This window comes from Ambystoma mexicanum, chromosome 6q (assembly GCF_040938575.1).
Source record: "Ambystoma mexicanum isolate Mex_15411 chromosome 6q, UKY_AmexF1_1, whole genome shotgun sequence".
Lineage (NCBI taxonomy): Eukaryota > Metazoa > Chordata > Amphibia > Caudata > Ambystomatidae > Ambystoma > Ambystoma mexicanum.
In genome coordinates this window covers 778,374,941-778,402,460 of record NC_090937.1, presented here as the reverse complement: position 1 = coordinate 778,402,460, position 27,520 = coordinate 778,374,941, and the positions used below count along the sequence as shown (strand labels likewise).

The 27,520-nt window shown below is 43.8% G+C and overlaps 1 protein-coding gene across 1 annotated transcript in view; it reads right to left on the bottom strand.

Annotated features, from left to right (window-relative positions):
• Positions 1 to 12,542: 12,542 nt before the first annotated feature.
• LOC138516300 (uncharacterized) overlaps positions 12,543 to 27,520 on the bottom strand; it is a 1,253,275-nt gene continuing 1,238,297 nt past the window's right edge. Inside the window, exon 20 of the mRNA XM_069631312.1 lies at positions 12,543 to 14,136. Within this exon, the coding sequence (XP_069487413.1) occupies positions 14,062 to 14,136 (75 nt within the window). The 3' untranslated portion in view covers positions 12,543 to 14,061. The remainder of the gene's footprint in view (positions 14,137 to 27,520) is intronic.

Genomic DNA, 27,520 nt, shown 5'->3' with positions numbered 1-27,520 from the left:
TAAACCTTTAGTGTGTCTTATTTCTGAGAAGGATCGTCCCATTGTGGTAGGTACAATGCCACATTTGTCAGGCATACAAAAATACCAACTTCAACGCATTCTGGTGGCCCAGAACACAGCAGTACAACTGATCTTCTCATTATCACGGAAAACACAGATTTCAGAGTTTCAGAGAGGTCTTCTCTGGCTGCCGGTGCAGTAGCAGATACATGTCAAGATTCTATGTCTTGTTTTTAAGTGCATCCATTGCCTTACCCCGATCTACCTAGCATCAAAGATCGTGTCCCACTCGTACATTGCAATCTATGGGACAAGGTTTGTTAGTAATTCCTCCTTCTATAACAACCACCTTGGGGGACAGACGCTTTTCTTCTGTGGGCCCCCGTGCATGGAATTATCTCCCGCAACAATTACCACAAACTGATTCCCTAGCCATCATCAGGAAATCACTGAAAACCTATGTGTTAAACTAATCCCTGGGCTATTGTATAGCAGGCTAATCTATGCCTATTCAATCCAATATCCATCTGCACCCAGATGCAGTTCTGTGGCAGGTTGCATCAGGATATGCACATTACAAATATAAAAAACTCAAAATCAAATCAATCTTGGTCTCTAAAATCACTGTAATTATGGCTCTAAACTCCTGAAACTCTGCACACTGACACTAAGTTGTGGATGCCTCTCACTGCACCCCATATCAGACTCATTGAAGTATTTCTTACTTCAAGGAAAGTGTCACAGAAGCTACAGCACGCCACTGTTATCTGTCAACTAAAAAGAAAGCTGTGAACTAAGGATCCTGGCAAACCACAGACCAATCTCAAGTACCAATTACATTGCCCAAGTCATTATTTGTGATGTGGTTTAAAACCTCTGTTGAGAGAACACACGTCCCTTCCTGAACAGTAGAAAAGGGATACTCAGTTCCAGAGGTCTGGGTCACACTTGTTCCCAAATCCTTTTTAGAGCTTTAAGGGGACATTCTCTTTCCTTAAATTCAGAGGGTTGGAGGAATGGAGCAGCAAAGCTTTTTGTACTTACTATTTTCACGTGCCAGGTAACACTAGCATCCAACTTTTCTAAAATGACCTGAGGTGAGACACATGTATAACCCCTTTTCTCTACTGCGATCTTCTACAACATCTATAAGGAACTCCACAACTCCACACGTGAATGAATACCCAATGCCCATAACCGAGACCATTTCCTGTATGCAGAAGACAACATGATTTGATGTACCTCAGAATCCTGGAGGGGACTGGACACTGATAGCAAGTCATAGGGCCTCATTATGAGTTTGGAGGTAGACATGTACTTAATAAGGGCATGGCTGCCTTCAAACTCAGGTCCCGGTCCGGGTTCCCTGAATGGGGAATTACCGGGCCATTCCGACCTAGGAGGGCCCGGTAATTCCTCATTCAAGGAACCCATCCCCATTCCCATTCGAGCACCCATAGGGCTCAATGGGATTGGGGATGATGCTAACAATGGGCCCGTTAGTAAAGGGCCTGTTGTTAGAATGCTGGTCCCCTCGCGTGACCCGCAAAGGACGTCTGGTCTGACCAGACGTCCAGAGCGGTTCCTGCGAGGGAACCTCGTAATAGGGCGGAATGGGTTTAACAGCCCCGGCACCTTTACCGGCGCCATTAATCCCATTCCGCCAGGGTCATAATGAGGCCCATAGTTGGGTAGAGAATTAATGTTTTTTTTTCTTTCTCACTTTTGTAGCCCTTTAAACTTATTTGTGATGTTCTTTGCCATTCGTTCCTCAGTGAATCTCATCTAGTTCTCACTGCAAATGCAACACTAATGTTTGTGCCTGCATGGGGAGTGGCTAGCCCTTATGGAAGATGCAGCACTTCACCCGCCAAATCCTGCTTTATATGATGCTGTATAGCATGTATTCAGTAGTGAAGGAGGACTGCAAAAATGAAGGTATCATTTGAAAACAAAGCACTGTGCTTAGACTAGCAGCAGGATACACTTATTTGTATTGAGATTGAAGGGTTGCAAAGGAATGAGAAAAGGGCTGGGACAAATTCTAATGGGCAAAGATGTTATAGGTCACAGAAGGTGAATAACCACTCTAGTATGAGCTCTTCAAGTGCCAGGCCAATACTACCAACTCAGCATTTGGTCCAGAATGCAGAAGCAGAGGAGGAGGAGGATTTGGACTTGGAGGGCTCACCACAAGCTAGACAGGAACTGAACAAGTATCAATTGTCTCTTGAGAGGTATTGCACAGAGCTTGAAAACGACAACTACTCTGGATCCCATCACCCTGAGAGATCTAAACACACTAGCATCTAAACCGACATGAAATTGTATATGTTAAGGGTACGTTTCTCAATGAAGAGTTCTTTTTTCTAACTTTACCAATGGCATATTGTAACATGGCTATTAGAGCGATGAATACTAGATGTAAAACATGTGCAAAGGCTTCATTGATATTCGTCATCAATCTAGGTGACCCAACGTTTTGCAACTATGTTGGGTCACCTTTCCAAAATACTTTGTAGTAAAAAGGTATTAACTTACCTGTAAAATTGCACAATTTCTTGATACATAGAATATATTTTATCTCTGTAGGCCTTCTCTAATTGTGTAATATTGAACATGCTTACTGTACCTTTTAACCATCCTGTTCCTCCTGAAGAGTTTGCCTTCACTGCGCCACCAGACCACCACTTGGAAAGTCAGTTTAACTCAGAGCAAATGCCAGAACTGATACATCACCTGTGAATCAATGTGCACAAGACTGAGGTCATGTTAATGGGAGCTGATGATTCAACCACCCTACAATTAGACGAGGCATCAAACATGGGTCGCCCTGTTCTTCCATCAAACATCAAACAAAGTAAGCAACCCGAGTGCCATATTCAACAATGATTGGCCCTTCGAACTCCAGCTCAGAGAAAACATCTCATTCTTTGCAACTCCTCAATGGGATCTGACCTCTGGTGACACTGCCTCTTTGGATCAGTTTGGCTCTTGCTGGCTTCTGCATTGACTACTGTGACAACATTAGTTAATTAATACAAAGGCCAAACATCATATATACCACCTCATTTCTGGTCTTATAACACTGCACCACATTACTCCCCTCACCCTTCACCCAACTTGAACTTCTTGCAAAAACTCTTGATAAGACAATGATTGGATATTCAAAACCTGCCTAGAACAGGAGGTACGGAATGGTGTTGGGGTAGTAGTGTGGATGTTATTACAGGAGGAAAACATTGGTTCATTTAAAGAAATGATTATGACTTTATTGGAATTTATGTAACAACAAGAATTTTCAATTTCAAAATAAATGTTATCTACAGATATGTGGATGTCGGAGAAATTATGCCATAATTGATTCTTGTCTGAATTTGTCATATTTTAAAACCTGTGTCCTGGAAACGGTACGTTAGGTTTTGTAGAGAGTAAATTGGTCATGATCTTCTAAACATGTTGAACGTCTTGATTAAATTGATGCCATTAAGTAACATATCCAATTTACAGCTAACAAAGGATGGTCTAATGTACATTGTTTGGATGCATAGTAGAAAATCATGTTATAACTTCACTGTATTCTAAAACAATGAATAATAATGTTTGATTAGATTAGGTGAGTTTTCATAATCAAAGTGAATTCAAGGGTTATCATGTATACAATTAGTAATCGAAAACAGGATTATAGCAATGAATCAGAACAGCAACAACTGGACTATAGTTGTCAGAATTTTATTGAAACTGATTACTCCAAGTCAGAACTATTTATTTAATAACAAAAAGTGAAACCTCATAGGGGTGCAGATCATTTAGCACCTACGCTCAAGAACATATCTCCGAATATAGTTTCTGTGTGTAATTTTGTAATTTTGTCAGAAAGGGGACTTTCATTTTCCATGCAAATGCCAAAGAAGAAATAATGTAACAAGATTTCACCAGATGCAAAAGTCCAAATGTAAATTATAACACAAAATTCCCGTGTGGCTTCAATTACAGTGGCTTGACTTCAAGAAAAAACAGAATAGGGTCGAGGAAACAACAATCATAGATCTGCTTGTAAAATCCTAAATGTCCTATAGTGCAGTACTTTAAGTAACATGGTCATCAATTATCACAAATTGGGTTTCAAATCCAGAAGTTGTTGTGTGGCAGTAACATTACCAGACTACTTTTGCATAGAGACGTTACTGGGTTGATCGTTTTCATTCGGTCATCCCTTTCAGGATGAGCAAAAGAACGCAATTTACAATGTTATTTCTAATACAACAGCAAATTGGTCCAATGATATTGCAATGCCCTTTGTAAATTGAGTTTAGGTTTCGATTCCTGCGTTTGGATTAGTTATTTGAGAAAATATTGCATGGGAGTTTCTGTTTTTTGTTTTATTTTTCACACTTTATGCATTTTTGTGCTGTATGTCAATTTCAGTATTTTGCTAGTATATCACTTTGTATTGATAGCCTATTACCATGCAGTTTTTGGAACATTTTGTTAAATGATTTATCTATGCACGTGGAGTGATAATACCATAAGGTTGAAGGAAATGCTATGATACCAATTATTTCCCCCTCTATGTAACATTCAGCGTTCTCAAGCACAGTGATGTTTCTGGCTTCCCGGCCACATAAGTGTAACGCTCAGCTGATTCCCGCAGAGGCGCCGGTCTTGACTGGGTGAATGCCGTATCTTCAAAGGTGATGTGTAACACAGGGTTGGCTCTTTGGGCTGGACCTCTGTGCACTGTATGTCTGACTCGAAGAGTAAGATGTCTGCAGATAGAAAATATGGGATTAATAAATTGGGGTTATTGGGTGCCTCTCTCCTCTTCCCTTTCTCTTCTCCTGTAGAACCCCAAAGGTTAACACCCTCACCTTAGGTAAGTGAACGCCAAGCTCTCCATCTGCCTCGGGGCAGGGTGCCGTAACCAGTTTCTTCACTGGATAAGGGTGCAGGCCTCTTGACCTCAGAGGACTGCTGTCCATCGTTAACTGCACGAACGTTAAGTTCTGGGCACTTCAAATGTCTTAAAAGTCCTTTGTAATGATATCTCTTGTTTTGCAGGGTTCCGGCGATGGCGGATGGCGGGCTGATGAGAGTTGAGGATCGAACCGGCGTGAGGAATAGAAGCGCCTGGAAGCACGTAAGTAAGCGCTTGTAGCCTGCTTCACGATGCGCACTAACTGTCCCTTTTATCTTGCAGGTACAAGTTCGGAGCTTTAGAGAAGCTGAAGGGTGCTGGAATACCCACTGGATTCGGCGTGGGAAGGAGTAATGGCACGTGAGTAATAAAGTTGCCCAATGTCTTTAAACGCACCTTCTTTTGTCTTTCAGATGCGGGATGCAGCGCCGAAGGCCTCCGGAGCGTGCGAAGAGCTGGTAAGCTTTTGTCTTTCAGATGCCGGAATGCAGTGCGAAGACCTCCGGAGCATGCGAAGAGTAGGTAAGCCTTTGTCTTTCAGATCCTGGAATGCAGCGCGAGGCGTTGGTGACAGCCGATGGACCAGGTAAGAGATGCGCTGCCACTGAAGACCGTAGTGCTAACCTGTTCTTTCTTTGTCTTTACAGGTGCTGCTGAAGACTGGATTCCAGGATGGTAAGCCTTTGTTCCCTTAGGCCCAGGATCAGAAGCAGAAGACACGATGAGTGTTCTGCTGCAGAGAATGCAGAATAACGCAAAGCAAGATTCATCCATCGGGTGTGGTTTAAATAGCCTCCTGTAGTGCTTAGGTGTCTCCTTCCACAGCCACGCCTAAGAAAAGAGTTCCTGCTTTCCAGAAGAGTTCCAGTGTTCTGAACCTAGGGAGTGGCTCCTGCCCCACCCAACAGGAAAAGTAGTCCCAAACAGAAGAGGATCAGGTGTTCAACTGGCAGGTAAGTAAGCAGCATGGTCTGCTGCAGGTAAATCCACCCAAGCATTATGAGCCCGGCGCTTCCAGCGCTGGGACTGGGCATCTTTATGAGCCTGGTGCCACTGGCGCCAGGACAGGGTCCAAAAGGTCCCAATTGGGACTGGCTGGCACTCGGAACCGGGGTTATGGGTCTGCTTCCAAGGGAGTCGGGCAAGTCCTGATCTTTTGGAAGCAGAGATCATGACAGCACCCCCCCTCAAGGCCCCTCCCAAACCGGGCTTCTCCGGGGGCTTGGGCTTGTTAGGAAATGCTCGATGAAATCTTTTGATTAGACGAGGCGCGTGGACATATTCTGCAGGTTCCCAGGATCTTTCTTGGGGACCGTAGCCTTTCCAGTCAATCAGGTAAAATAGTTTAGATTTGGAGATCTTGGAATCCAGGATGCTTTTGACTTCAAACTCGAGTTCTCCATCAACTAGAATAGGTTTTGGAGATGTAGTTAGTCGGGTTTGAGGTTGCACGGGTTTTAATAGAGAGACGTGGAAGACCGGATGTATCTTCATGTGAGGGGGCAAGTCCAACTTGACCGCTACTGGATTTACTATGGTAGTGATGGAATAGGGACCCAGGTATCTTGGGTTGAATGTGCGTGGTCCTTTGAGAGGTAGATATTTGGTGGATAACCAGACTTGATCTCCTACTTGATATTGGGGGGCTTCCTTCCGATGTTGGTCTGCTCCTTTCTTGTATTGTTCTTTAGCCCTTTGAAGGTGAGAAACGGCTTCCTTAAAGGCTTGGGTGATTGTAGAATGCAGGTGTTCCAAGATCTTGGAGTGGATCCAACTCCGAGGTTCGAGGGTGACTACCGTATAAAAGAAAAAACGGGGTCTTCCCAGTTCCCGAGTGGACAGAGTTATTGTAGGCATATTCGGCTATCCAAAGGATATCTTTCCAAGTTTTTTCAGTTTGTTGTAGCATGCAGCGCAAATACTGTTCCAGAGTTTGATTGGTCCTCTCGGTTTGTCCGTCGGTTTGAGGGTGGTGGCTGGTCGAAAGTCTCACATCAATTTGAGCCGACCGACAGCAACTTCGCCAAAAATGAGAAATAAATTGACTACCTCGATCCGAAATTAGAACTGAAGGAAAACCGTGCAGTCGGACGATGTTTTCGAGAAATTCTCGGGCCAGAGTTGCTGCTGTTGGTAAGCCTTTGAGTGGAATGAAATGCGCCATCTTGGAGAATAGGTCCACGATTACTAGGATCGTATTGTATCCGGAGCATGGAGGTAGATCGGTGATGAAGTCCATAGAAAGCGTATGCCAAGGGCGAGGCGGGATGTCAATAGGGCGTAAGAGGCCGGCTGGTTTTTCCTTTTGACTCTTGTTTTGGGCGCATACTCCACAGGACATTATAAAGTCTCTGATATCTTTTTTCCAAGACGGCCACCAGAAGTAGCGCTTGATTTTTTCCGAGGTCTTGGTCATACCGGGATGTCCTTCCATTAAAGAATCGTGATAACAAGAGATTACCTTTTTCTGTAAATCTGTGCTGGGCAGATATAACTGTTCTTGGAAATATAATAGGTTGTCCTTCACCGTAAAGTCCTTTCCCTGCAGATGCCAATTCTGTATGTCTGCTGGAGTTACCAGTAGCCTGGCTTTATCCTTAACTTCCTCTATGGATTGTGTGGCGATTACACCTAGAATTCTTTGTTCGGGAATGATAGGTACAGGTTTAGGATTGATCAAATGTTCTTCCACTCCCATCCGAGAAAGGGCATCAGCTTTACCGTTTTTTGTAACAGGTCGATAGGTAATTATGAAGTCAAACTCGGCAAAGAATAGTGCCCAACGGAGTTGCCTAGAGGATTGAGCTTTTGCGGTTTTCAAATATTGCAGGTTTCGGTGATCTGTAATCATAGTAACGGTGTGTCGGGCCCCCAGAAGATAATGCTGTCAAGCCTTAAAGGCGGACTTGATAGCTAGAAGCTCCTTATCAGTAATAGTGTAATTGATTTCAGGAGGCGAGAATTTGTGGGACCAAAATGCCACGGGATGCAACTGATTGGTTACTGGGTCCTTTTGTGATAGAACTGCCCCCATGGCAAGGCTCGAAGCATCAGTTTCAACGATGTAGGGGAGTTCTGGGCGAGGATGTTTTAAGATCGGTGCAGAGATAAATCTAGTCTTCAAATTCTGGAAAGCTTGTTCCGCCTCGGTAGACCATTCAAAACGTTTGTTTTTCTTTAACAAGGCGGTGATGGGCTGGACTATTCGAGAGAATTCGGGGATAAACCTGCGGTAAAAGTTAGCGAAGCCTAACATGCTTTGAACACCTTTTACGGAGGATGGCGATGGCCATTTGAGAATTGCATCGACCTTCTTTGAATCCATACGCACTCCGCTAGGTGATAATATGAATCCCAAGAATTCAACTTCAGTCACGTTGAAAACACATTTTTCCAACTTAGCGAAAAGTTTGTGTTGACGCAATCTCTCGAGGACCATTTTCACGTGTTTCCGATGTTCAGTTTCCGATGAAGAATAAACGAGGATGTCGTCAATGTAAACAACAACACACACATCTATGAGCTCTCTGAGGACATCGTTCATAAAATATTGAAAGGCGGCCGGGGCATTGCAAAGTCCGAAGGGCATGACCTGATATTCAAATAGCCCATACTTGGTGCGGAAGGCCGTCTTCCATTCATCGCCCTCTTTTACTCGTACCAAGTGGTAGGCTCCTCTAAGATCCAGCTTTGTATATATGCATGCTTTTCTGACTTGGTCCAGGAGTTCAGGGATCAAAGGTAACGGATATCTATTCTTAACGGTGATCTGGTTCAGGGCGCGATAATCTATACAAGTTCTAAGGTCCCCTTCTTTTTTTGGAACGAAGAACAAAGCTGAGGAAGCAGGGGACTTGGAAGGACGAATAAACCCATTCGCTAGGTATTGATCCAGGTATTGTCGGAGGTGAAGATTCTCAGGCTCGGTGAGGGCATAAATTCTACTACAAGGAGGAGTAGATCCAGGTATCAGGTCTATCTGGCAGTCATAAGACCTATGAGGAGGTAGAGAGTTAGCCTGATCCTTCCGGAAAACATCTTGGAATTCTAGGTATTCAGGAGGTAACTGAGGAGCCTCCGAGGAAATTGCTGCCAGTGCAACACCAGGTCGAGGGTGACAAGTGGAGACACATTCTGGAAACTGAACCGTTCTTGCTCGCCAATCGATCTGAGGATTGTGCTTCTCTAACCAAGGAATTCCTAGAATAATCTGGAACTGGGGGGCCTTGATCACATCGAACACGATCTTCTCATGGTGTCCATCTTGACTTACTAGCGTCACTTCTTGGGTGGTATGCGTTACTGGTCCGGAGGCTATCTCCGTACCATCCACCGTAGTAATGACGTCCTTTACAGCCTTTGGACAAAGAGTCAGATTCATCCTCAAAACCATTTCATGATCCACATAATTGCCGATGGCACCGCTGTCCACGTAAGCTTCAATCGCATGTAATCGATCCGGATGTTCAGGGCTAATGAGGACCATAGGTATCACGAAATGCGAGGTCGCAGAACTGGTTTTAACGCTCGGCAAGAGGACCTCTATTCTTGTCGGGCAAGGTCGTTTCCCTGCTCAGAGTTTGTGACCCTGGTAACTGCAGCTCCTACTGCCTTCTTGGCTGGTTTCACCGGACAGTCTCGAAGAAAGTGCCCTGAGTTTCCGCAATAGAGGCATAATTGCAGCTGTTTTCTCCTTTCCCGCTCCTTTTGTGTTAGTGGTCCTTTCAGGCCCCCTATTTGCATGGGTTCCCCGGAGTCTACTCCTTTGGTAGGAGTTGGTGGTTTGGAAAATACTCGAGCATCAAACTTGGAACGATCGGCCTTCCTGTTCTGCAGTTTGTGGTCAATTTGAACGACTAAGTCAATATAGTCCGAACAGTCTTGCGGGGGATTCACTACTTGGGCTAACACATCTTTGAGCTCTCCACGTAGACCTCTATAAAACAGCGTAATCCTTTTGTCCTCAGGCCATCGAGTTTCCACTATCAGTCTGTTGAAAGACGCAATATAAGCCAAAAGGTCTTGATTACCCTGTTGCAATGAAAGGAGCTCATTGTCCAAGGCCTGCCCCTGTGAATGTCTTGCAAACAGTTTTTCCATACTGAGCTGAAAAGCTCGAAAATCATGGAGAACCGGATCATCTTGATTAACTAGATGGATCGATCAGTCTGCCGCATTGCCACTAAGGTACGAAAGCACGAAAGCTACCTTAGCTTGATCAGTTGGAAAGGCTGCTGGCCGGCATAAGAAGTGCAACCGGCACTGATTAATAAATACTGCAAACCTCTTTGGGTCACCAGAAAATCGTTCGGGCGGAGCCAGAGGTACATTCCCAGGTAGGTTGATCTGCACTGGGTTCGTAGAGGATGTTGAAGGAAGATTTGCCCCTGATGCGGGTAACGGAGTTTGTCCGGCTTGTGACTGTAGCAATTGTCTAGCGAGATCGTCTGTTCGCTCCTTGGAAATAATCAGTTCCCTTCTTAGAGCATTCGTTTCCTGACGGGCTGCATGCACTTCTGCTCTTAGTTCCCCAAGTAACTGGGCTAGCTGGTCGGTATCCGAGGTTTCCATAGCGCCTGGGTGGGAGTTTTGCGATAGGCTTTGCGTTCTGTAACGCTCACCTGATTCCTGCAGAGGCGCCGGTCTTGACTGGGTGAATGCCGTATCTTCAAAGGTGATGTGTAACACACGGTTGGCTCTTTGGGCTGGACCTCTGTGCACTGTATGTCTGACTCGAAGAGTAAGATGTCTGCAGATAGAAAATATGGGATTAATGAACTGGGGTTATTGGGTGCCTCTCTCCTCTTCCCTTTCTCTTCTCCTGTAGAACCCCAAAGGTTAACACCCTCACCTTAGGTAAGTGAACGCCGAGATCTCCATCTGCCTCGGGGCAGGGTGCCGTAACCAGTTTCTTCACTGGATAAGGGTGCAGGCCTCTTGACCTCAGAGGACTGCTGTCCGTCGTTAACTGCACAAACGTTAAGTTCTGGGCACTTCAAATGTCTTAAAAGTCTTTTGTAATGATATCTCTTGTTTTGCAGGGTTCCGGCGATGGCGGATGGCGGGCTGATGAGAGTTGAGGATCGAACCCGCGTGAGGAATAGAAGTGCCTGGAAGCACGTAAGTAAGCGCTTGTAGCCTGCTTCACGATGCGCACTAACTGTCCCTTTTATCTTGCTGGTACACGTTCGGAGCTTTAGAGAAGCTGAAGGGTGCTGGAATACCCACTGGATTCGGCGTGGGAAGGAGTAATGGCACGTGAGTAATAAAGTTGCCCAATGTCTTTAAACGCACCTTCTTTTGTCTTTCAGATGCCGGAATGCAGTGCGAAGACCTCCGGAACATGCGAAGAGTAGGTAAGCCTTTGTCTTTCAGATGCCGGAATGCAGCGCGAGGCGTTGGTGACAGCCGATGGACCAGGTAAGAGATGCGCTGCCACTGAAGACCGTAGTGCTAACCTGTTCTTTCTTTGTCTTTACAGGTGCTGCTGAAGACTGGATTCCAGGATAGTAAGCCTTTGTTCCCTTAGGCCCAGGATCAGAAGCAGAAGACACGATGAGCGTTCTGCTGCAGAGAATGCAGAATAACGCAAAGCAAGATTCATCCATCGGGTGTGGTTTAAATAGCCTCCTGTAGTGCCTAGTTATCTCCTTCCACAGCCACGCCTAAGAAAAGAGTTCCTGCTTTCCAGAAGAGTTCCAGTGTTCTGAACCTAGGGAGTGGCTCCTGCCCCACCCAACAGGAAAAGTAGTCCCAAACAGAAGAGGATCAGGGGTTCAACTGGCAGGTAAGTAAGCAGCATGGTCTGCTGCAGGTAAATCCACCCAAGCATTATGAGCCCGGCGCTTCCAGCGCTGGGACTGGGCATCTTTATGAGCCTGGTGCCACTGGCGCCAGGACAGGGTCCAAAAGGTCCCAATTGGGACTGGCTGGCACTCGGAACCGGGGTTATGGGTCTGCTTCCAAGGGAGTCGGGCAAGTCCTGATCTTTTGGAAGCAGAGATCATCACAATAAGCCCTTTAAAAGCTTTTGTACTTCTGCCAGGTGTTGTTTCCAAATTATGATGGTATACATTGTAGACTAAGTGGAACATACAAAGATGACGTTTGGACCAGCGAGTCAGAAGCACTACAAAACAAGGCTCGATCAAAGGGTAATACTACCCTCTGCTCCTTCATATGGGACCCAAAAATAATGTAAGGAACCCATTCTGCCAATGCGTCGGCAGGAGTTCCCATCTTCTTAATGTTGTTCTTGGAACTCTTCTATTCCCATTGAAAAATCCTTTGTTTGGGCTACGAAGTGGCATAAGCATGACAGACAACAGCAAATGAATAAAAAATATATATGTTCCCCAAAAGGATCGTATTATAAAAGAATATAATTTCTGTCAATGTAATTCCATGCCTATAGAGACAGGCACACTGATAGCTCTCTTGGTTTCTTTCTTAGGACCAAGTGTTTTTTCTATGTAGAAAAGCACTAAAGTTGATTTATATGTCAATATTTCCTTAACCTAGAATTTCATAATGTGAGACAAAAGGACACCACAAGAACAAATGCTACATCAGTCAAGCAACATCACAAGTGCATGCATAGCTCATGGACGAAAATAAGCATCAACACTGTTTTAACCATGTTTATTTGCAGTATTAAATCAAGTTTTTCACAATGTTGTAATCATAAGTAAAATGTTAGACAACGAAACACAATTTAGGAGCTTTAGATTTAACCTAAAGTAAACAACATACCTGTTTTTAGTAAATATTGTACATCGTGTTCACGCTGTAGAAAACAGCAAATTAGTATTCTTGTGTGTACTAGTGATACTGTTTGTAAAAGTTCTTCATTCATTACAAAAGGTAACGATAAAGTGCCTGACATGGCTGCTATTGTACAGGATGAAGGAGAGGGAGTATCCTGAAACCCTCACGGCATACAAAGTTCCAGGTCTGTTTCAAGGGACAGGCAGAGTGCTATTTAAGCCCCCTTTCTAACTTGCTGTTTGTGAGGCCAATATGGTCCATTTAGCACCTCCTGATGCCAAACTGCTGGTGGGTAGCTGGATGGTTCCCTTATGCCACCTCAAGCGAACTGCTGGTTTGCTCCCACTTCCCTTGCAATTGAGTCATAGAGCCAATATCATGCAATAGAGCCTGTTCCCTTGCAATCTAGGGTTAGTCTGGCACCCCGGGTTTCCCTATACTATTGGCGGTCGTGACAACGGACTAAAAATTGCATAGTTTGTGAATGAAAACAAAATACTGATGGATGGCAGGTTTTAAATAAACGATAACCACTGGCATTGCTCTAGACAACTACCCAACCCATCGTTTTACAGCCTGTCATGCCATTGAAGAAGGCAATCCTGCAAAATAATCATGCACACTAAAAAAAGTTCAAGCTATTTTTAGGAATAGATCAGTAATATATTTGAGGTAGGAAACATCTTTTCATTAAACTATTTGGCTACCTTAGAGTGGTTAGTTTTGGTAGATGAGACTACAGCAGGGTGCGACTGGAGGCACTTTCAAGTGGTAGGAGGCCCTTCATATGAAGAACCATTTGACTGTTAAAATAGGGCAATGTTTGTTGCCAAGAAATTCACATGCACTGGAATTCTCAAAACCCAAAGTACAGCGCATGTTTTCATTGTTGCCCTCACGCAGTAGCACCACACAGATGTTTTTAAAATAGGGGTATCTAAGAAGAAAGACATGCACATAGAAACACACCAGCACATGTTGTAGAAGCCAGGGCCGTACACTACCTTCAAACTCGGATGGGGGGATAAATACCTACTAATTATTATGCATTCAAATTTCACACATGGTTGAGTATCAGCAGTCTGGAGCACTACTGCACACGTGAACACATATATATTTATGTACCCGTGTTGTGTATACATAAATGCATATCGTGAAGATTCATCTAGAACCCAGAAGGCAGGAGAGAAGCAGCGGAGCCTCCCCAAACCAATGTACTGCATCATACTCTAGAACCTGAATGTTGTTTAAGTACCAAGGGCATGCAAGAACTGCCAATCCTCATATCTGTCTCATTACTTGCAAGCTTCATTTTCTCCATGAGGTTCTTCAAGAGTGGGAGCACTGCAGAACAGCCGAGGGGGCGCTTCCAATTCCTAGTCTACCAATGACTTTAAATCTGGAACATTTTTTATCTTCAAGTCCAAGAGCATCTGTCCATAAGATTTGCCCTGCAAAGAAAATACATTACACAATGAGCAAAGCATGTTTTTTTCTCGCCATATTAAACTGATTATGCTAAGCAGACTGCAACAGATTTCACCATTAGATATAGAAAAGCTGTGTTTTTACTATTTTATAATGGAAATTATGTTCTGTAAACAGGGTTGGGTGAAACGTCTGCAATTCATTCCGCAGAGAAATTGGCAAATTCTGGTCAAAATTCACCCACCACTCAAATTTTACACGTTGAACAAAATTGGCCATTTTGGGTATTTCCCTGCCACAAAGTTTTTTTTGTTGAGATTATGGACAATTAGGGGGCCTCTTAGTTGGCTAAAATATTGGCCAACCCTGACCAAAAATCAGAAATTTGTTTGGGAAAACAAAATTTGCCCAAAAAGGAAGAATCTGGAAAAAATCTGCTCTGCTGGTAAATCATAATTGGAGGTGAATTTCGACAATTTTACTTTTTTCAATTTTAAGGTGGGACACGTCATATAATGCCCTTGCCTTTGGAGAGAAGAGAGCAAAGACCCATGAAGCCTCCTGACAGATGTCCAAAACTCTGACTTATTTCTGCAGGGCAGAACCCACTGCCAGATATCTGGTTGAGTAAAATGTTTAGGCCTATCCTTCCCTGCAAAATCCTAGCACTCAGAAATGCAGATGACTAGCCAGTCTGTTAGGTAACAATCTGCCCACAAGCGCTAGTGTAACCAATGAAGAGCTAGTCATAAATTTGGATGTTCCTTAGACCAATCAGCAGTCTCTTGCCAATGGGCAGGTGAGCATTGATGCTGTAAGTTAAGAGGTGTCTTCACCTTCTTTGTCCAATAATGAGACCATGTAATTGGGACCAGCAGATTGCAGCAGTCTGTCTTCTGGCTTTCCTAGATCCAGTACTTTGTATGATGTCTCATGTCTGTATGAAGAATGCAAGACCAGACTGCCATGATTGGGTTCAGCCATGAGTGTGCCTTTGTTGCGATGTTCGCCAGTGGCAGAGCCAGGAAGCCCAGGAGGGACAACCGCTTCTGTGGTTGCCCTCCTCTGTCCAAGTGCACCCCCCAGACAACTGGTTGGGTTGCACTGCAGCTTATGTTATTTTCCTAACATACACTGTGGACTACTTCCTCTGCTCGCTGCCTTTATTCTTTCCCTATTTTAATTTATGATGTTTGTGTATTACTGTAGCACTTTACAAACTTATTTACATTTGCCTTCAAGTACCCAGAAGCCTCTTTGTGGCATACTAGTGTTATATCAAATAAATAATCAATCAATTTCAGTGTCGTTCTCATGGTTGTAGCAGTCGAGGCTTCAGTTGCTGCGGTTTCCATGAGTGGAGAAGATGGAGGGTTCATGTTGAAAAGCAGTGGTGACAGACCCTTGAGGTACTCTACAGGTGAAATTGTGTTGGAATAGGTGATATGAAAGGGGAAATGTAGACAGTCTGTCCTTTTTCGACAGGGATGATGGTAATCCAGTTCAACGCAGTTCCTCCAATCTGATGGCCACAAGTCTTTCTAGGATGATTTTGTGGATGATGCAGTCGAGTGCTGAGATATCTAGAAGGATATGTGAACTTGGTGTGTCTGCCCCAGCAGTATTTTCTAGTGTCATTATCCTGAATCAGGGTTCCGATTTGTGAATGTTGTTATTGGTCTCAATGCGATACCGAATTTATTGGTAGATGAACATCTTTCAGGTTTTTGCTGTCGGGGCAGAGATGAAAATGGGGTTGCACCTTACAGGGTTGTGGGGGTTTGCGCCGGTTTTCTTTAGTGATGTTTTGGCATATACCGTTTTGAAGGCTTGCAGAGAGTACCTTGTGTGAGTTGAGGGGTGGATGTTTGTCGGCCACTTGTTTAGTTGGCTAGTGTAACAGACCCAGAACCCTTTTGGAATTATGTATCCGGGACATGTTTATTTCAAAGTATCTTTATACGGGATAAATGATGTTCACATTTTAGGAAGAGCAGTACCCTGCTGGTAAAATCATTCAAATATTGTTTGTATTCTTACTTCATAGGAGTGCCTGCTACCTTTTTTGAAATATTTGCAAGGAACTTGGGGTTGGTCACCCTGGTTTACCTGGGGGCAACCAGACGTGGTCTCTCTGCTCACTGTGCTCAGAGAGGCACAGCTTCACCTCACTGATGAGACCCAACAAGGCTGAAACACGTTTATGGGGTTGCTGTTGGTACTCTTGTTCAGAGAGGAATTGCCATAGCATTTCGGTGCTGGACTGCCCATGTGGGCGGGACAAAGACTGATATGCTAATGGGTATTTCCCATCTGTGAAAGGTACAGTGAGCAAAAAGCCTGTGCTGCAAACTCTCATCTCAGAACAGTTTATCATGCCATATTCTTTCTGGAGAGGAGCGCCTGCTAACTTTTTTGAAAAATTCTTACTTCATATTAAATGTAGATGCTGAACTACTGAATAATTCAATTCTGCTAGCTACCATGAACCCATGAAAAAACATTTCATGGAGTGAAACATAAGAAAACCTCTATTCGGAGAAAGCAAGCAGAAGAGTTAAAATGAATTTTCAATTTAACATTGAAAATGCCTAGAAACCCTTGTGTACAGGCAGGTTATCAATGAAGTATCACATATATATCATGTAGTTTGACAAAGTACACAACGTGTGTACAGGTGCTACAATACAGAGTTGTTTACTAGAAATAACGTTTCTCCTTTTGAGACTGCAGAAGATGATCAACTTAACCTTAGAACAAGACAGCTGTGCCCATGATTATCAAAGACGTGGATATTCAAATGTATCAGCTCTCGGCAGATGCGGCTTGGTGCATCTCAATGCGAAGGATTGGTCCGTACCTCAGTGGTTCTGGTAAATCTTGTTCTCTTGCCTTCCTGGAATGTCCTGTTTCTTGTTCCTTTCCTTCAGTCCTTGCCTCAGTGACTTCTCCTTTCTGTGCTTCTAGACCTTCAGTCCATGCCTCCATGCCTGCTCCTTCCTGTGCTTCCAGCCCCTCATTCCTTGCCTAGAATTCTTTTATATGTTCTTTTTCTGCCTACTCAAGCCCATATTTTTGGATTCAGTGAAGCCTGTGCCTTGTCAGCCTCACAGGTTTGGAAACCTTGGATTAACATATCTGATCTGGGACCAGCTGCTGTATACATCAGCCTCCTTCTGCCACCTGGATCAGATTTTTTTTCCTCAACGGTTTTTCCTGCTTGGCGGCTGGCTTGGGGTGTTCCCCTGTCTGGTGTACCATTCATCAGGCAGGGTGGCTTCCAGAGACAGTTGCCCTTATCTTCACGACTCCCGCTCCTTGCAAAGAAAATGCCACAGCAAAGTGCCCATCATCACGTCAGGCAACAACGCACAGGTGAGGACCTTCAGTCCTCTGATAGTTCCACTTGTCGTTCTGACCCTGAACCTGACAACTACTCTACTTTCTGGATTAGTTCTAGGGGTTGTGGGGAGAGGCGGGGTTCAGACACTCAAGCCCCACTTGGTCTTCTTCCCTTTCCCACCCTGGTATGCATCTCCTTATTTCTTCAACCCTTCTCCCATTCTCCTCTTACTCTCCTTCCTCAGAGTCCTCACACCTACTCTTTCTTTCTCCCTGCTGCTTCCCCCTCTGTCCCTCTAACTCACCTACCTCCACACTCTGATCTTACTTCTTCTTACCCTCTTTCCAACAACTCCCCCTGGTCACACTACTCATCTCCACACCTCTCCTACGCTCCCCTCCCCACACTATCACAACTCCACAACTTCACCTCAACCACTCACCTTTCAATTCCTGAGTCCCCCCTTGCCCACTCGTTACTCTTCCACTGCCCCCCCCTATAAGTCGCACATCTTACACATCTTACACAATCACAGCACCACTTTCTCTCACTAAACCACTACCTCCCCTCCTCTGCAAATCGCCTCCACAATCCTTTCCACAGTCCTTCCTCCTTCTGTTCTCTTACTCTGCCACTTCTTCCTCTTCTGACCTCACCCGAACAACCCACACCTTCCTGTGCTCTGTTCGTCCTTACATCCTCCCGCTTCTGCCCCCACCGGCTCTCACCTTCTGGTCCCCCTGGCCAATCTCGCCTGTCCTTCCAAGCCGTGGAGGTGTTACAAATAGTGAAATTCAGATAAAGGGGGTCTAAGCCTTTCCCCTTATTTTCATGCGTGTCTGCAGTGGATCAGCAATGGGGACCCACAGTAAAAGTAATTTCCGTTCATGTAATGACCTGCCAGGACAGTTCGTAAGTCATTATTGCACGGGCTGGGTCCCTCGGACTTGCCAAAGTATGAAATGTTTTTGAATGGATTGGAGCGATGAGTGGGTTAAAACTTGGACATAGTATGGAGGCTTTGACAGTTTTCTGTATGACTGCACATTAACTCCTGCCTGATTAACTCTATGTGTTCTGTGTCGTGTTGGTTTCTTTGGGACTGTGCATGCTGGGAGTGGTACAGACAAAGAGAAGGCTTGGCAAATATCATGCAAACCATGTATGAAGGGGGGAGATCAGCAGTATTACGGTACACACCCATATAGGCATTTAGGGAAGAGGAACTCTGGGGTAGGACTAGATTGGCTTCCACCCTACTAGGCCTCACACCTTAGGCTGAGAGGGATCCCCATCCCCCTTTTGATAGGGTCAGACTACTGACCCTGTCACATCAATCAGTGGCCAGCTCAACAGGCTGACATATTAAAATGGTCAGCTGCCATCTTTGTTTTATTTTCTATGCAGGTACTGCTCATGCTCTTTCCAAGGCTTGGAGCCTCCTGCTCTTTCTCATCATACCTGATTGCTCAGAATCTAAGTGAGTGGGTGCATGCCCAGTTCCTGGACTTCCATGTGAGCCGTGCTAGCAATCTGTTGCCTTTTAAAAAACAAGGTCTCGCCTTTACACAACCCGTGGATGGCCAGTCTGCCAGCTCTACATGCTGCATGATGCCGTTTTGCCATTCTGCTTAACTGCCGATATGGGGAGTCAATCCTCAAGCTGCCAAAGATGGTTGAAATTGGCAAGGTGTGGAAAACGTATGAGGGATGGACTGGGGTGCATGTAGCGCCCTGGGACCTGCATCAAGGAGAAGGTGGTGTCCCCGGACCCCAGTGTCAACCCAGTCCCATCTAGTAGCCTCAGAAATTGTACTTTGTTACAGCACACACAATGTCCAAGTGCACAAAGGTTCAGCTCTCCTGTGTTCCAAAGCTTTGACAAATTATTCTGCAAGAGAAGTAGCCCAAACTGACCATCCGACCTGGGTCAGACATCCAGAGTGTAATGGCTAATCTTCATGAAGAGAAGCCCAGGTCGCTTCTTTAAAGATAATAAATAGTTATACGTTTTCTATGTAGAACTTTCTAACATCGTTTTTTCTGTTGAATAGATGTTTAAATAACAATGTCATATTATCAAACTCAGAAGGATGAATAGCCGAGCCGGCAATGCTGGTAACCAAACCTGCGACCCGCAGGATGAATGCAGATGTCAGCAGTTTAGTACATTAGCAGGTGTGCTAAGCTAAGAAAATCATTTGACAAATAGTAATATGCTGGGAACATTTGCTTTATTTGCTAAATGACATTCCTGATAAGAGCACACAAATACAGTCATAACATTTAGTATTGAGCAAAAGGAGATGTTTGTGATAAGTTTCTAAAGCTGTATGGACAGGGCACACGTATGTCCTAGAAACATGATCTTTTTTATATATATATATATATATATATATATATATATATATATATATATGAACGCGTCGTTTCGTTTTCTGTTCCTTTTTCCTTGCCATGCTGACTTTAAAATAAAGGTATGTCAGTCTGGATGTACTTTGGTGTGTTTCCTCAGTGTAGTGTCACCTTGGCTTTCTCTAGTGTTCTTGGCAGTGCATCCCGTCAACTTCTTCCCGTTTCCATCACGGATCAGGTAATTGGTTTAAAAAAAAAGAATATATATATATATATATATATATATAGTTTATTACAAACATTTTCCATCTAAATTCATCACAATACATCAATTACATCAAAGTGCATCATAAAATCTTCATAAAACATTTTCAGCTTCCCTTTCCTATAAATAGAATGTTAACATTACAAATGGCCAACCTACCATCCTAATTAAATATCTCTCAATTTACTAACCTTGCCAGCCAGATCATTTAAAAAATATAATCTAGGAATTTTATCAAAGCGCACGTTAGCTTAAAATCAGTGCCTCCACATAGGAATTCCCACCATTCTTCATCATTGACACATCAATGTCCCCATCTAAAGCCTCCCAAAAAAGTTGATCTCCAGGCCCTCACCCTGGGGCATTCCATAACCAGATTAGCCCATCACCAACACTCCCTCGATTCATACAGCTGAATATTTCCATAGTCGGTAACAGACTCATTCGAAACCGGATGAACCTGTCACAATGGTATATGCTGCACAATTTTTCTAAATATTTTGGAAGCCCCTTTAGGTGTTTAATATCTTCTGTCAAATGCTTGAACAAGTTATACTTCTTTCCCTCACCCCTCAAGTTTTGGTCCAGTTATCAGCCCATAAAACTCTTTTAACCGAGTCAGGGTTAATTTTTAACTGCTGTTCCGACACACCCATTATTGGCAAGATTTTTGTACACTCAGTAGTCCACAACATCATTACCCCATCCTGCCGCCGCCCAGCTTTTAATATTTCAAATTGGGCCGGGCTATCTTCGCAGATTATTTTCCCGGAATAGAGCTAAGGAATTCCATGCTACCTTTGCATATGAGACGAGACCCAGCTCGTATCTGATGACTGCCACCGGTACAACATTTGGAAAAAGTAAAACTTTCCACCAAAAAATACCCTCCAAAGTCTCACAAATATTCCAAGGCGTCCACAGCGTCACCTCTACACCATAGCATATTATAGGAGCCACTTTCTGGTTGTAAAACTTTATCACCGGCACCATTGAAAATCTTCCATATTTACCATGGACAATTATTCCTTGGGCCGCCAGGTTTTTAGTTTTCAATTTAAGTCCTATAATTCGTAGGACATTTCTAGGGTTCATGTTCACATTTATTCCCAAATACTTTATTGATTTTGATGGTTGAATTACTAATTTTCCCTGAAGCCATCGCTGATGCTTGTTTCCTTTCCCCCGCGAAGATTGAATTATTAGAATCTCCTATTAGATACATTTATCATAAAACCATTACAGTCAGCGTAAATCTGCAAGATTGGTATCTTACGCTGCAACCCAATAGGGGTTTGATCAAGGATAACAAGGTCATCCGCGTAGAGTAACCATCCCAAAAGGCTCCCTGCTATTCTAGGCAGAAAAGCTGCTGGCTCTTTCAAAGCCATATCTAGATCAGAGATGAACAAATTAAATAGGGCCGGGTCCGGGACGCAACGCAGCTTTAAACCTCTATGTGTGCTGATCTCTTTTGTCATGAGGCCGGATTGATTTAGCCTCACCTGGATAGACGTGTCTGAGTAGAGCTCGTCTATCGCACGGGCTAATCCATTCGGACATTCCAAGGCAGCTAACTTATCCCACAAGAGTTCTCGACTTATTCCATCAAACGCCTGTTCCAGATCCATTAAAGCGAGCTACAACTTTTTCCCTTCACTTATTCACTTTGGTTTTTAAAGAATTGATCAAAAATAGGTTAAAAGTACAGCCCACTCCCCTCTCACAATCCCGTCCGGCGTTGATCGAAATGGCCAGTATTAATCACCCAAGACTCTAGTCTTTTCAACAGCCCTGCCGCAAACAGTTTTCCCACACATCTAACAGAATGATTGGTTGATAGTGTTGCGGCTCTAATCTGTTACCTTTCTTGAGAATTGGAGCCACCAGTGTCGATTTCCAAGAAGTTTTTGTTTTTACAACCTGCGAAAAGAGGGATGCTGAAAATTTCAGCATCACATTTGTTATTCCATCGGGGCATGTGGCACGCGATTGACTGCACTGCCCTATCAGTTCTAACCAGCTCCTGCTTTGTAAATGTTATGTCCCATTTTGTACAATCTGGTTTTGCTATTTTTGCTCGATCTTGTTTTGCAAACAACTTTCCAAAGTACTCAGTCCATTTCTCTTCCGGAACTGGGTTATTCTGGATAGCATGTTGATTTGGGCCTTCATCATTTGAAACCTGCCACAGTCTTATAGTGTTATTTGAGGACAATAGTCTCAGCATCGTTTTGAGCCAAAATTCCCCTATGAAAAATCAACCAATTTATATACTGCTGTTTACGTTTGCGACAGCAGTCTAATCTTGTTAAAGCTGGCAAATGCCTCACATCCCTAATGTCTTCACAATATTTCTTATTTTTGTTTCACAATCTTGTTATCATAGACGTGTCTAGGTTTAAAATACGTAACCCTTTTTCCGGAGTTTATTTTGGTATAGATTACCAATAAAGGGGTGTCATCTGTAGTTATCCTATTCTCATACACTCCTTTCTCATATCTCTCAGTCAGCTGTATAACTTCTGCTGGTTCTAAGCGGAGTCTATTTCAACCCGGCTCAATTTCAAATCTCACTTGCCAACAGACTTTATTCGACTCAAGAGGTACATTCCAGGTTACCCTTAGAAGGTTGTGATCACTATTTTGCAGGAGAATTTCAAGTGATTTTACCCCTTCAAACACATTCTGTGATACAAAATAGTAATCCAAGACTGAGCTTAGATTGCCTCTGTGCCATGTCGGGGCATTTGGGATGTTGCCAGGTATTTGGCCATTCAGCATATGCAAGATTCTGGCTTGCAATTAGTTTATTCACAGATCAGCTCTTGCTTCCTTCCCTTTTCCATCAGTATTCGACTTTTTATTATCCTTTATTATCCTTATTCTCTGCGTCAATGCAATCTATGCTCAGATCCCTGCACAATATAAACCAGACACTCTCATATTTACAATTCAAACTGTCAATCTGATCCATAACTGTGCCCACTAATTATGCAGTTTCACACCTTTTGCCATTCCAATATAAATTGAATATCACCCAAAATTGTTTGCCCTCACTTTTGCGTCCCTCCTAATTACTACTATCTGAATATAAGAGATTGGGAAGCAAACATCCACCACCTCCAATCCCACCCGAATCCTTATAATGTTAAGCAAACTCACCCTTTGCCCCCTTACCGCACTATTTAAAAACAGGCTATAACCATTCACTATCGAGCTGTGCAGGTCTCTTGGAGGCATAATATGTCATAATGATTGACTTTAAACTCGGCCATATTGAATAAATGGGCAAACCCCCTGGTATTCCAAGTGCCCATTATGACCGTGTCCTCCTTTTGAATGTGGCGTTAACATTTTTTCCAAGTAGACAATGCCCCTTCCAACCAGTCCCAAGACCTAGTTTCTTGTAGAGAAGGTTTTCTAGCACTTGTTTGTTCCATAATCCTCCACTTACCATCCTCTGTCTGATCAAATGTTATCTGCAGGGATCCACATTCCTTCTGTTGGCCCATACCATCCCTATAGCCACCTGTATGTTTTTGCAACAGGGCTGAAGTACGTTGCTTTCTCCCCACCACCTGGCCAGCCTCCTCCCCATACACACTGACAATCTCCAGTTTGCCATACATCTTTCCCTTGCCTATTGCCGGACCCTCATTGATTACTAACGGTCGCAACAAAGGAGAGGCATCCATTAGCAAATTACAAATAATGTTCGATTTTACATGTAGACAGACTATATCCTACAGCAGTTCATTCAGGAATTCAACGATTGCTATATCCGCTGATTCAATAGTGCTTAGGGTCGGAATATCGTGCAAAAGTCGCATCACATTATTAAGATTTAAAATCAATGAATCTTTTAGTGGTAAAATGTTCTCTAATGTTATGGTGGTCACTCCAGTAACAAGGAGTTCCGTAGTCACAGTGTCTCACTTTTTTTGTCTACCTCAACTCACGTGAGTTCGTCAGTAATGCTCCCATTATCAGGCAATCAGAATCCTTTACATTATATTCCTATTGGGAGCCTTCCAAGCTCACTATTCGCTTAGGGATGTGATTTTCCAAGGATTTTATAGCTCCGGCATCAGCTTAAAGGCTTCATCTGCCATGACCCTTTTTTTTCGCCAGAGTTACAAACTTCCAATCTAATGCCTCATTTGATGATGATGATACCTTCACACTTCCCTGCTTCTTTCTCTGTGCTTCGATATTACTTTGAATGTTTAGGGGTACTTTTACTGGTGCTAGGGTCACCATCTGCGCATCTATTTCATCATCATCGTAGACTGAGATGTTCCACAAATCCATATTCGATCGATCCATGGCTTCCATTGCGCATTTGGTCTCTTCCTGGGACGATGAAGCCTGTATAACTAATGCGTCATTTACCCCTTCTTTTGTTTTGGGGTTGCAACCCTTTGGACTTGGTAAGCATTCTCTCACATTACAGAGAAATTTCCTTGAGCCATTAGATCTCGCAGTTTTCTTCTGAATTGCGTTAATTGTTTTTTTATCTGCATATTTTTTTTATTCTCTCAGATTCGCTGCTTTCTTTCCCACCGAGAACAACAAATAAAAATATTGGTGTTGTTGTCTATAATGTCGTCCAATTGTTCTGTGGGCATCTCTTCACCCGCCCTCTAGTCTTCGACAATTAGAATACAATTTTCGCACCCGAAGGTAATCATCATTCTCCAAATTAACAACCATCTCGTTAATTACTTTAGGAGCCGCTTCTGAGCGTTTCTCCCATTGGTTTCCGTACACCACTGATCTAATATTACGCCCTCTATTAGAGGCACATCCTTTGCATGGGTCCCACTAGCCATTTTCCTCCCTAGGTTGGAGCTTGTTGGTCCCATCATTCTCAATGAATTGTTTTTGCAATCAATATCCCCTACTGTCTTAACAACAGCAGTGCAGTCTTTGCAAGTTTTAATCTCCTCCGCTATTACTTTGTTATCTCTCATTACCTCTTTAATGGACTCTACTATTTGACAATTTCTCTCCCTTTCTCATGGCCTCCATTACTTCTTGCCTCTTTGTTATATACGACTATAGGTATATCAGTTTTCAGTTTTGAGTGCAACATTGCGATGAGTGTGGCCTGATCCTTAAAACTAATTCATTGATTCGTATCATTTAAAAAGGGGAAAGGATATTGTCAAAGCTGACATCAGGACTGCTTGGGTGTCAGAATCTAATTTTACTTCCGCAGAGTTCCTATTGCTATCTTTAAGTTTCTGAGTTACTCTATGTTTTTTCAATCTGAATCTCTCGCTCTGCGAGTAGGAAGACTCTGATGAAGAATCTGAATCACTCTTATTAGGGCTCCTTATGCGTCAATTTGGATGATCCACGTTATGTTCAGTAAGGTGGCTAATTATTACTGATTTATTAGCCATATGTCTACCCACACCTTGATTAAGGCATCCCCCGGCACCTGAGGGACTGCCTCAAGTTATCATTTATCTCCAGTGGGCTACCATCCTCTGTAGGGCTTTTTGATGTACTCTCATTCAAATACCACCCAGAATGTTTTCTATTTGGAGCAAAATATGGGCCAAGTCTCTTCTCAGCATAGCAGCCAAAGCTCTGCTTGCCGAGGTCTCATTTTTGACGAATTTCTTTTGCGCAGACCCCTCAACCACTTAAAAGAGGTCTGTTCCTCAGGATCCCCCTACTTGTTGATGGGAATAAGGGGGTGGGAGGGTTTGCGGTAACTCCCCAGTTTGCTTGCGAAGCAGCTACAAGACCAAATTACTTGCTGAGGTAGTGTCCACATTCAAGTCATTTCTATGCCTGTTCGAGGTGGTAGATGAGTGAACCTTCTGGCTAAAACTAGGGTGAGGGCTCCAGTCGCCATCACTTCCTCCTCTGTCTTCACCACCGTCCTCCACCCCATCTCCCCAGGTTCTTCTAACTGCTCTGGGGATCACCCCGAGCCGCAATCCTCTATCAGGTGAATACAAGGGTGCAGCACCAGCTCAGAAAGGCTATTTCGAATGTTACTTTCAACAAGTCACCCACCTTCTTCCCTGATGCTTTGAACGCCCATGGCACTGCCAAGGGTGGAGGAAGTTACAGGGAGTGGCATGAAATTCAACAGTGGAGGCGAGGGGAACAACAAGGTCAGCCATAGCAATAGTACCTTGATCATTAGCCACACTCATCACAGAGTCCATGGGCTTCAGTGATGTAGAAAGTGAGGCACTCACTAAGAATTGGAGACGCACTTGGCGTCTTATGCATTCTAGAAGTTCCTTAATAGGGGCTGCTACCCAGTCCATCGTTGTACAGTTGCTCCTGGCTGACTGGCACCACAGGAAACAAGGAAAACACACTCCACGACACTCTGCGTCCGGCTATGGTGTTTTGAAGCGAAGTTCGATAGAAAGAAAAAAGAGACTCTCTGGGCTTCTCCAACACGGAAAACACACTCCACCACATTCCGCTACACTCCGCGTCTGGCTATAGTGTTTTGAAGAAAAGTTTGATAGAAATAAACGGGCTTCTCCAACATGGAAAACACACTCCACCACACTTCGCATTATCTGCATGTAGAAATGTAGCTGGTGCAATTCATGCAGAGATTGTAATGGCTGTCTTTTTTAACTTATCTCTGCTAAAATAGGATACTTGCAAAAAAGGAGTTCATTCAAAGTTATAAACATTTGATGGTTTCAACTAAATACTGACAAATACATTCTACATGCCAGTGGAGGACCTCGAGACAATTTTACTTTTGAAGGGTAGCATCAGTAGTGCCACAACCAAGGTGTTCATATTGACAACCTTTGAACACAGACCCACTCTTCAGTTATTTATATATCAATAACAGACACACCAAACTGGAGAGTAAAAGAGGTTTATATTTATTTGTGAGAATATGCATGTTTTAAAGGAACCAAAGTTACCAGTAAAGGTGCAACCTCTCATTCATTGATTGAATAAAGTGCGATTACAGTTTTCAAGGAAGTGAATGTAGGGATGTAGATATAGAGTCAAAAGGCAATAGACGAGATCCACGAGAATTGTCAGTTTTAACAACAGCCCTAAAATAAAAACTTAGTGTGCATGTGCACAAACACACACACACAGACGACATTATAACACCACTCTTCAAAACTACAATGCATAGTTATCATGCTACAGTAGTTGACACCATGGCAATGTATGGTAAAACATGACTTACGATGGGACAGATCCACCAGGGGGCGCAGAGATGGACTGACGCATCTCCGGTCGTCTCCCCAGCAGGGCACAGATCGCGGGACCTGAGCCCCCCCCCCCCGACGCCCCAGGAGTGAGGAGCTGGCACCACCCCTACCTGTATGAAGGTGCCGGGCGCCCCTAGCCCGAATCTGAGCCCCCGAGGTGGAACCGATCCGGAGTTCTGAGCCCTCGAGTCCCGAGGGATAGAAGCCCCTCCCCCCTG